General features: G+C 43.6%; 1 protein-coding gene across 1 annotated transcript; it reads right to left on the reverse strand.

Annotated features, from left to right (window-relative positions):
- Positions 1-285: 285 nt before the first annotated feature.
- Positions 286-10692, reverse strand: LOC142447968 (vomeronasal type-2 receptor 116-like). The gene is made up of 6 exons (XM_075549797.1): positions 10532-10692; positions 8085-8376; positions 5897-6703; positions 4125-4352; positions 2600-2723; positions 286-1175 (listed from the first exon to the last, which is right to left on the reverse strand). Exons 1-6 carry the CDS (start codon positions 10690-10692, stop codon positions 286-288), a joined length of 2502 nt encoding a protein of 833 aa, XP_075405912.1.
- Between the last annotated feature and the right edge of the window lie 985 nt (positions 10693-11677).

Below are 11677 nucleotides of genomic sequence, written 5' to 3' on the forward strand. Positions count from 1 at the left end.
CTCTTTAGAACTGAGGATGGAAAGCCTTAATCTCTTGTACTTTGGACTTGCCAACAAGTAGTACCAGTCTCTAGGGAAGGAGTAAATGCTCTGTAAAGCAAAAGGTCTGAAAACAGGGAGACACAGAATGAGATGAATCAGTGGCCGCTACAGTTGTGAGGATGGTGCAGGACAGAGCAGTCAGTGTTCTGTTCCGTTGTAACAAGGCTTGTTATGAATAGGAATCAACTGCACAGAAAGTAAACACAAACAAGTAATATTTTGTCATTTTCCTCAAAGCATGCTTTATTCCTTAACTCTTTTGATGTTCCTCTCTGGATGTAGGAAGATGACATAGCACTTTGGGGCAAAGATGCAGCCTAGAAGCCCCACACTGGAGGCTAAGATGGAGAAGATCTCCACAGCCACCATGACCTTGCCCTGGCTGCTGTGGTAGACAGGGAGGAAGGTCACCCAGACACTGGAGAACACCAGCATGCTGAAGGTCAGGAACTTGGCCTCATTGAAGGTATCAGGCAGGTTCCTGGCCTGGTAAGCCAAGAAAAATGTCCCCAGGGCCAAGAAGCCCAGGAATCCCAGGACACAGTAGAAAGCAGTGACTGACCCCTTGTTGCACACGATGATGATGTTTCTGGGCTCTGAGTGTGTGTCTCTGTCCACAAAAGGGGGAGAGGTGCCCAGCCAGACCCCACAGATAATCAGTTGGATCAAGGAGCAGATGGGAACCACAGCATTAGAAGCCCCAGACAGCAGCAACCGCCTCATGGTTCTTCCAGGTGTCAAAGCCTTGAATGCCAGGATCACAGTGATGGTTTTGGCCAACACAGCGGAAACAGCCACAGTGAACACAACTCCGAAGGTGATTTGCCGGAGGATGCAGGTGGCTGTGTCGGGACGGCCAATGAAGAGTAAGGAGCAGAGGAAGCAGAGGAGGAGGGAGAGGAGCAGGACATAGCTGAGGGTCCGGTTGTTGGCCTTGACTATGGGGGAGTCTCGATGCTTCACAAAGACCCACAAGACCACTGCAGTGATGACAGAGAAGACCAGAGCTGTACAGGCCAGAGCCATCCCCAAGGGATCGTCATAAGCCGGGAAGACCACTATTTTGGGCAGACAGCGGTTCCTCTCCATGTTGGGATACTGACTGCGAGGACACTCCATACATGTGTCACTCTCTGGGGAGAGAAGTGAGATGGAGTTTAAAGAAAGAGAGAAACAACATGATTCAAAGTTTAGGATGTGCTTTGAAGAGTGTATTATGTGTTAAAATTGTCATTTTCACCTTATCTGGCAACTCCCTATTTTTTTGTATCAACCAAATATCAACAATCTATGAAGAATATGTCACCTTTCAAAATAGTCCTTATTAGTGGCCTTTGAGTGGATTCCATTCATGGTGCCCCCATGAAGGCAGAACAAAAACTGGACTCCAGGTGGTTTTCTGTAATTTTGAACACGTAGACATAGATTGGAAAATCTGTCTTCTGCACTACTTTTTGACAAAATGCAGAATATTCTTTGATGCTTACCTCTTTGTGCCGCTCAGGGGCTCCAGTGAGGCGACCAGTCCTGCCGCGTGACGTGGAAGACAGAGTCGAACATGCCTGGCCCGGCTTCAAAGAAGCTGGATGGTGGGAGTTGGCTGCCCAAACTCGCTCTTGATATGTATTTGAACTTGTTTGATTGGCCTTGCCATAATTATTTGGAATGCTTTTGTGCAAGATTCTAAAAAGGTTTATCGTCCTCTTCCCACGGTTTTTCCTTTTCCTTATCCTGGTTACCGCTTAGGGGGCAGAACACGTCATCCCCCTCCAGGAAATAAACCAAAGAGAAATAGAGTTCCTGGCCCTGATTTACCTTATACAGGGTTTTGTAATGGAAATGCCATGAGAATAGTTAACAAAGAAGGTGTACAAGTTCCTTTTAGTAGTTTAAGTTTTATGGAACGGTTAGCAAGAAGAGGGCCTCCGTGATGTTTGAAGTCCACTGAAGCAAAGCTACCTATTGTGAGGCAGCTCGTACTTTGTTACAGAAAGACTTTGGGGAGTTTAATTTTTGGGAACTTAGTGGAAAAGTAAGAACAAGAAATGAAAGCCCTAGAGGAACAGCCTAAGAAAGAACAGAAAGAACAGCTAAAGCCTGTCAAGTAATTTTTGATGATGAAATGTATTAATGCTTTATTGATTTCATAGTTAGGACAATGCGCTCTAGTTGGATGAAGTGTGCTCAGTTATTGTTAGGAGGATTATGTCTATCACCCTTGTATGAGAAGGTTTTAGTTTCAAGATGTACTAATTTTTAACCAAGAATCATGATGTGATTGATGTAACTTGTTACGGTCTTGTGGCCTGAGAATTTCCTAATGTAGGATCTCAGGCCATAAACTTTAAGCCAAGAAAAAGAATATATAAGTTGAAGCTTTGCATGAAGAAAATTGGAACAGTCACCGCAACCTTAGAGTTGTGTGATTTCTGTCTCCCACTCGTCGAAGCCTTACCCACCTAGCGGGGGACCCCAACCCGCTGCGGCTGGACCGCGGCACTCCAGGAGGCTCGTTAGAAATAAGAGAAGCTGACTCTTGTATTTTGTGAATTCCTACCTGTTTGATTAGATATTTCTCCCTTTGGACATGAAATACAATCAAAACAGCAAATAGACTTCCAATCCTGAGTTATTTTCATGAATCCTGGGCCACAGCTATTGCTACACACAGAGTGAGGAGTCTGTAAGAAAGAAATCAAGGATAATGGTTCAGTAGTCTTGCATGAATCGATCATATTTCCTTAGAATGTGATCATAGTGCATAACAAGGTTTTGCTTTTATTCCATGATCCTGACTCATAAGGGCCTGAATGATCCTGAACCACAACGACACCACTCCTATAACACACAGTAGAACAGCCCCTTCAGCACCCACGTCTGTATTCTTTAAGGAAGCGGATCAGCAGGGCTTCCTGTGTTGGAGGCAATGTAGGCTCCTTTCACCACCCTTTCAGTTAGCATCCAAGATGTTACCTGCTGCATCACCAGCCAACATTAGAATATATAAAACATTATTTTTAGATACCATGCAAACTTTGAACCTACCTGGTACATACAGTAAGGTCAAGCAAAATCACAAATGGATGCAAGTTAAATAGAATAAAATTATTTTTTCCACTAAAAATGGAAAGGAGGAAATTTGATTTGATTTTTGTATGCATGATATCACGAGTAGAGGTCACCAGAATATATTCTGTACTAGTTAGGTCAACATAAGGCCTTACAAGAATGGGCTCAAGCACAGAAACAATTGTGAGGATGGAGCAGGACTGAGAGAGCAGTGTTTCCTCCTATTGTCTACATGCTTGCTGTGGGTTGGAACCAGCTCAATGGTACCTATCCACAACCACAAGACCATGGGGACACAAAGTATTTTTAGATAAATACTAAATGAAAGGTGGTTTTTCTGGAGTCACCTAGAATCACCCCAGAAAGCAGTAGATCTACGTCTAAAAAGATTAGAGTCAAGGAAACTCTATGGGATTCAGAATAGACATGACTCAGAATTAACTGGACAGCAATTGGTTTGAGGTTTGCTTTGTTCCTTTTTATAATTGGGGTTGGAGGTCACGGATGTCAAACAATAAACTCAGCCCAAAGTGATGACTAGTCTCTCAACTTATCAGAGCTATAGGTAAATTAGATTTATAAATCAGTTCACATTTTGATATCATTAATCTCACTGTGTTTGTGTTTTATATATATATATATATATATAACATTTCTATGTTTTTGTAGTATATGTTCTATTATATAGAATATATATGTGTATCCCTCAATTTTAGTATGACAAGTGGTGGCACATGCACTCAATATTAACACAACCACTGATGGCAAAGAAGAATGTTTGACCACCTGCCTCTGTTAACATGACAGCATAGAAATCCTAGGGAACAAGTCTACACTGTAACACATGGGGATGCCTTAATTCAAAGTGTTCCCTCATATCCCTTAGTCAAGAGACCAAAAAAATTAGACCCTATTAATCAATACAGATTTTGTAATAAGTTCATTTGCTTGCAAAAGAATTATTCTCATGTCTTGTTTCTGCTTTGGCATATAAATGAAGAATTCATCCAAACCTCTGTGAATCCAAAAGCCCATTCTATCAGCTCCTCCTGGATCATCAAACTTTGCCCACGTAGACCCTGGGGGATGAACTCTCCGACTTTCATAGGTAAGCGAAGACCAGCAGGAAAATTCAGAAAATTCATAATGTCATATTGTGACACACAGTTTCTGTTCTCATTCAGGGAGACGTGTTCTCCAGCACTGCTTTCCAGCTGAGCATTTTTTAAGAACGGGTGGAGCTAAAGGAGAGAAATCATTAAGAAAGGAGATGAACATGGACGTTAGAGACAAAAACTCAGGTGTGAACTAAAGGGATGTGTAGTTGCCAAGCAGTGACACAGGCTTTCCTCGTCTGTGTGTCTATGTCCCTTTCTGAACCGGTGTCATTTCAGGATGATCACCGACTGTTCTGTGTCTTCCAGGAAGAGCACTCTAACCTGTCCCAGATTAAAAAAAAATTCAACCCACAACAGTCCATCAACTGTGACTCACAACAACACTATATGTTAAGGGAATTGAATTGCATCAACTGATTTTCTTTTTCATACTTGCTAGACTATTTGGGGATTTTTTGTTCTTCTCCATAGTGAGGCTGAGTAAGATAGTATCATCAAATTTGAGGCTAGTAGTCTATAGAAAATCAAATAATTTGTGCTACCTCTGCCTCAGGAGTAATTTCTATACCTTTCCAGAAAATTTCACTTCTGGTGAGTTTAGTAGGAGTCAAGACCATCAACCACAGTCATTGGATTTCTTAGGGATCCTGAGCGATTCATCAAATGCAGGAAGAGACAAAGATTCTTTGTCAATAAACAGTTGACTGTAGATGCATGGATTCCTTTCTGGAGTTTTAATTCCATTGGTCTATCTCTCTATGATGGCACCCAGGTGCTGTGATGGTTAAGCATCAGGCTGCTGTCCACATGGTCGGCAGTTGAAAACCACCAGCAGCTCTGAGGAAGAAAGACTGGGCTTTCCACTCCCATAAACAGTTACAGTTTCATAAACCCACAGAGGATCATTTGAGTCAGCATTGACACGATGGTAGTGAGTTTGAGATGTATCTATTATCATATCTGTTGGCTTCCATCCCATTTGCCTCTATGTGGACTATTGTACTAGCAGAAAAGAAACTCACTGACAGCCAGTGATTCAAGTGCATTCTCAGAATATTCACCTTTTTCAAGTCTAATCTGACTTATAATGATCCTAGAGAGAAGCATAGAATTTCCCCTATGAATTTTCTTGGTTACAATTTGTTAAAAGAGTCTAAAGCGCATCTTTCTTCATCATGGTACCCAGTGGTTTCTACTGCTGACCTTGTAGTCAGCGGGGAAACACATAACCCACTATGCCTCAGTGGCCTTGTTCATATGCATAGCACTCCTCTGTAGGGTTTCTGAGGTGGTAAATCTGTATGAGAACATCTAGCTTTGCATTCCTTCTATGGAGGGACTGGTGGATTTGGACCACTCATGCTTAGTTTCCATATCTCTTTTGTATGATTTCAAATGAGCAAATATTAATCGTCTTGAAGACTACATTAGATTACCAAAATCAAACTCACTCCATTGTGTCAATGATAAACTATAATGAGTGTACTGCTTACAGGAGGAAAAAGCTGTCTTTATCCTGCTGGTGGTTTCAAATGCTGACCAGGTGCTTCACAGCCCAACAGTAACGACTATGTCACCAAGGTAAAATCATAAAATTTTAACTCAATAACTTCAATCTCAAATACTTCCCAGCCCTTAAGATGAATCACTCGCAAAGGAAGTTTTACCTGCCAAGGGAGAAGCGCAGGGTGTTCTGCTTCCATCTGGTACCTACTTTCCTCGCTCATTAAGACCATGTCGTGCAGGGCACGGGCCACCAGGTGGACAGCATTATACAGATCGTTGATGGACTTCAATATGGTCGTGTCTACTCTTTCCTCCATCACTGACTCAAAGGAGGCATTGGGTGGGCACTCAGAAATTTCTCCACATACAGTTCCTGCAAGTGAGCAATTAAAAGCGTAGAGCCAGTATTTGGTGAGGAAAAAGTCTTCTGGGTACTTGGAAGGAGTCACTGTCCTGAGAAAGTCTTGGAAACCAGGTATTTCAGAGTTCTGGTGTGAAAAGAAAAGAGTCCCATGGAAAATATCTAATAAATGATTCGTTGATACCCAAGAAAAATCCAACTTGGATGTAATGATCCATATCTTGTGGGTTATAAAATTATAGTCCTCTAAAAAAAGCATAGTTAGTAAGGTATTGAACTCACCATAAATGATGAATGCATTTGCAGATGAGTCCAGGACTTTGGGGAGGTAGGTCGCATCTCTTAGGCTGAATATTATCTTGGTCACGGGGATTTTTTCTATGAGTGCCACACAGACACCTCTGATAGTCATCTCTTTTCGAAGGTACCAAGTGAACTCTTCACCTTGTGTGTCATCTGGCACGAAGATACCAACCCATGTCCATCCAAAATGGATCAATAAGGAGACCAGGCCCGAGGCCAGACAACTGTGATTGAGGGAAATTTGATAGAGAGAGGAAGTCTGGTCCTTAGTTTTCAACAAAGGATCAAAAGTGCCGTAGGATATCTGGATCAAAAGAGAGAAATGGTCCATGTGAGTTCTCAGAAGCAAAGTCATAAAAGGAACTGTAGTTAAACATGATGCTGACTCATAGTGATTCACGTGCACAAAGCAGAGCTGTGCTCCACTGACTTTTCATCACTGTGACCATTGGAAGCAGAGTGTCAGGGACTCCATCGGTGATGCGTGAGTGGGGGAGTGAACTTAGACTTGGAGTAACATAGAGTAGGACTGCCGCACAGGGCATTACAGACTGGATCTCTGTGGGAACAGATGACAATGTCTCTCTCCCATGGAGCAGCTAGTAATGTGAAACTGCTGACCTTTCAGTTAGGTGCTTAGCCCTTAGCAGCTGCATGAACAGGTTTCCTTTAGCCAACCTTACCCTGTGAACAGAACCCTGTGGGTGTGAAGCAATATTCAGAATTAGATTTACTGGGTTCAAATTCTGACTCTATTTTGTGTAGTTGATTGACCTCAGGCAGGTTAGATAACTACAGAGCATCATCGTTTGTACATTTCTAATAGTCAACCTAACCATCACACCCTGTCAATTTCATATCATTGAGATGGAGTGTGATAGTATATTAAAGAAATTTTGAAGTGTGCTAAGGATAAATTTGTATTCTCTCATAATATGTGTGGGTGTCCTGACACACCCGTGGACACAATCCTTTCAGGAATCAGGTTGTCTGTTATATTAATTAGTCGAACGTTGCATGCCTGTGCTAAGCCTGTCACTGCTCAGTGTTGTAAGACCAACAGAGACACAGATGCCCAAACACAAATGTGGAGAAATGGATGATCACAGGTGAGGCTAGCCCAGGAATCAGGGAGCAAACACTGAAGAGAGACAAGGATCACCCCCCCTCCCCGCCCCCAACGAGTGACAGAGCAAGAACCTCACTTTAGATCCAGTGCACCGAGTTCAGATTTTAGCCTCTAGCGTGAGAAATAAACATCTACTTTTAAAAAGCATGCCTTTGCAGTATCTGGTACCACAGCGGTAAGTACTGAAGGCAATGCCGTGCACCACAGCACGGGGTCCGATGTCACTGTTTTAAGTGGAAGATGAAATAAGTAACTTAATGAAGGGCTCATGGAATGAATCCTTGTATTCTCCTGTTTATGCCATTTGATCTATTCCAGACAGCTAGTTTGTAGATCTGAGAGGATTTGAGCAAGAGAATTTCTAGAAGGCACTTTGGCTTGTCTGTGAAGCAAGAGCAGTCTCTGGCAGATTGGTTCTTGTCCCAGTTTCAACTCTGAATAATTATTCCAACTCATTGATAAGGAATGGGCAGTACCTATGTCCCTCTTCTCTTCCACTTAAGCAGCAGGAGAACCGAACAGAGGAAGGAAAGGTCCACTCCCCCAGCGCCCGTACCTGTGGCGTCCTGTAGAGCTCCAGCAGTGCCCCGGCTTGCTCCAAGAACTCTGAGGGGATTCCTGCAATGACCGCCATGTTCTTTTTGTGTGTCCGGCAGGTGTAATTAGGGATGGCGGGCTCTGTTTCTGACAGCCATCCGAGGACGCTCTCCAGTGTTCTGACAACACTAGGAAAGGCATTGTAGAGCCTGAAGCCCAGGGATGTGTTGGGGAGCAGGAAAGTGCTCCTGTTAATTTCCTCAATGGCAAAATGAAATATCAGAGCATACCCATAATTTTGGCCATTAAACCTGTAGGAGGCCAAAAAAATAAATGCATTTTAGAAATAAAAGGGATACACTTCAACTACTATACAGGCTTCTATTTAGTATGCTACACAGATAAAACTTTATTTTTTCAAAATTGAAAGTTTGTTGCAAGCCTGAATTGATCGGATCCAACAACAAACTTTGTCCTATGCGTGTGCTCCCTGCGTGTCTCTGCGCCACCTTGTTGCAAGTCTCACCACATTCTGACCTGTTCCCAGTGGCATCACTTTCTCAGTCGGAGACAGTCGAGCATCAACTCAAATTGGTAAGGCAGCGGGAGTAAAAAGGAAAAACAATAGTGTGACTGTCTGTATTGAAGTATTTTGATTCAGAATCTGCAATATGTACAAGCAATGATTGTCCCAAACCAAGAGGAAATATTGAGAGGTTTTGGCAGAGATGTGAGGGCACAGAAATTGTTGGATTTATAGCTTTAGGAATTCAGCTGATGTACATACCCTTCCTAAAGCATCAGCAGATTCAGACCTAACTTCCCAGATTTGGAGAAGAGAGAGAGATTTCCTGAAAGGACTTAATATTAAATCACATGAGTTCATTGGGGAGAAGGGATGACAAGGGAAGTCTTTCACTTGTGTTTGTGTTTACATGTCAAAGGCTGATTTTTTGGAGTTTGCCCAACAAGCAGTGAGTTAGGAACCTGGGAAGTAAAGAACTAGCACATGTTTGTGATCAACACGATGCAGCCAGGCAGGACACGGAAGCCAACAGTGGAAGCTTGGAGGAAGAACAGCTTCAGGATGCAATCATCCAATCATCAGGATTTTTTTTTTTTTTGGTGATGATGTCCACAATAAGACAGTATTGGAACAAACTCTGCACAAGCAACACTCTGATTCTGATGATCTCCCTCCCCTTGTGCAAACACTCTGCGTATCTTCCAGATTGTTCCACCATTCTTGATTTAAATCCGGTGCCCTCTAAACTTCTCAACTACACTTCCAATTGCCATTATCAATCTGATTTCACGTACACAGTTCTTTACAAGAGCATATTGCTCCAGACAGACTTTCTTTAATTATAAATGTTAACCATTTCTTTCTATTTTGTTGGCTTTAATATTTAAAGGTTAAGATTATCACAAGGCCCTCCAGGTTTGAGCAGTCCACCTCACCTCCATAGCTTCAAAGAGCATCCTCAGAATTTATGAAAAAAGCACTCCTGACACAGTGTGCTTCATAATCTTATGGGACGGATCACCAGATGCAGAGAAATTTCACAAAAAGACATAACGTGGCCTTCGGCAGTGCTGATGACACAGTAAACAAGAAAGCATTTCATGTGTTTTCACCACAGCAAAGATTCTGCCTCCACATTTAGCTGACATCTGTTTTCTTCCCAATCCCACAGAATCCTCCTACAGATTCAAAGCCCCTTCATGTTTACATTCTCTATTAGGGACACGTTGCCCAGTAAGCAGGAACACAGGCTTCTTTATGTTTCCTTCCTGATCTATAATGCACACGGACACTTGTTTACTCATATGCAAGCAAAATTGCGTGAATCTGTCCACTACAGATTAATAAGGAAGCATCAGGAAGCCTAGGTTGCCTTGCTTGACTTGGAGTCTGTCCCTGGCCATGTGGGGAAAAGCAGTCTGAAAGACACAGAGAAACCTGCCAACCAGTGCTCTTCTTCCCCTGTCCTCTGACTCTTTCGGACAGCTCTCTGAAGGACATGTAGACCTTGCTGATGAGACAGGCACAGTGATCTCCCTGAGAGGGCACCTTGATGGCTTCTCCCAATTTGAAATCTGTATTTTAATGACTTTCCCTTAGCACTAGACTCCAGCCGAGATTTTAATGTATTTAAACCCACAGAGTCTAATACCTCCCACCTCCCAAATCAAGAATAGGACAGGGTCTGTGGGTCACTACTCGGGGATGTCATGTTCTCGATTTACTCAGAGGTTTGCGTTCAATGGCTACGCAGAGTTTGCGGTTCAAATCTACCAAGCGGTGCCTTCGAGGAATGTCTAGTGATGTGCGTTTGTGGAAAGAGCCAGAGCCGACTCAAAGTCATCCGAGCGAGGGAAGGAAGAACGTATGAGTCAACGCTTGGAGAGAATCTCTATGTAGCTTTCATGACCCCATTCAGACACAGACACACAGAGACTTACATGTCAAATGTCACATTAGGCCTTGGACTGGTCACAAAATATTTCCACTGTTCTTCTGAGTTGGCTTGCGGCCTGTAGAGAGGGAAGAAGGCCCCGAGCACCAGGTCCCCGTCCCTGTACACACTGGGCTGCATGTAGTCGAAGCAGTCATCAAAGCTCATGGTGGGTTCCTGAGGAGGAAGCTGCCAGAGCAGAAGCAAAAGGAACCAAAAGAACATCCCATAAACAACTCACCGCCTGAGGCAGAGCCCTGAGTCCCCGGTGAACGGGGAGAAGAACTGGAGACTGGACAATCCGCCTCCACAGGGAAAAGCCGTAGCTGTGCAGGACACTGATGAGATGCTCTCTCCCTCAGCCACGGAGACAAGACTGCAGTTGCTCAGCAGGAGGGCAGTGCTGGACGCAGAGAACTGCAGATATATACTCGTCTGCCCTCAGTGCCACTGTGACCCCAGGTGCCGTGTCCTGCTCTTTCTCTCACTCCCTCTGGCCAGTCCCAAATGCTCACTTCTCAGGGAAACACCTGGGTCCCATCCTGCCCTGGGGCTCGACATCTGAGACCTGGCCATGGTGTAAAAACACGGTTGAAAAACAAGGTCTCAAGAGTTCAGGTTAATTAGACAAGCAGGTGGCCTTGAGCGCGGTGCTCTTTGAAGAACCTCTGTGGAATCAAATTCAGAGGAGGAGCTCTGATGAGTTTTTCACAGGAAACTTGAGGGACAGTAAGTTCATGTGAATGGGCAGGATCATATTGGGAAATGGTTTAGACGGTCTCTTAATTCAAAATGTATCATCCATTGTGTCTAATGACTTGTATTGGGGAAGCTGATGAATTCATGTGTGTTTTTCTCAGCAACAACAAATAGAATAATGTTACTAAAGAAAGACAAATTTTAGCCCCTTACTCTATAATGGCTCCAGGAATCCAAGCAGGCCTACTGGAGAGTAAGTGTCTAGGACACATCTCACGCAGGTTGTGGGTTCATCCACCCTGTTGCAATCATGTTTCTTGCAAGGAGTTGAGCATTGTGGTGTCGGGACAGTCAGGGGCTGTCCATCACATGGTCCCCTGGGAATTCCTCCTAGTGTTCAAGGAATAGGGTCATGCAGAAGTCAAGGAAGTAGCTGGTGATGCCTTGAGTGGCC

This window comes from Tenrec ecaudatus, chromosome 1, assembly GCF_050624435.1.
Source record: "Tenrec ecaudatus isolate mTenEca1 chromosome 1, mTenEca1.hap1, whole genome shotgun sequence".
NCBI classification, from domain to species: Eukaryota; Metazoa; Chordata; class Mammalia; order Afrosoricida; family Tenrecidae; genus Tenrec; species Tenrec ecaudatus.

Coding starts and splice junctions, on each gene's coding strand:
- LOC142447968 (XM_075549797.1), bottom strand. CDS start 10,692: ATGAGCTTTGATGACTGCTTCGACTACATGCAGCCCAGTGTGTACAGG. Junction 6,704..8,084: donor AGCTCTACAGGACGCCACAG/GTACGGGCGCTG, acceptor CTTTTGATCCAG/ATATCCTACGGCACTTTTGA. Junction 1,176..2,599: donor AGAAATATCTAATCAAACAG/GTAGGAATTCAC, acceptor TTCTCTCCCCAG/AGAGTGACACATGTATGGAG.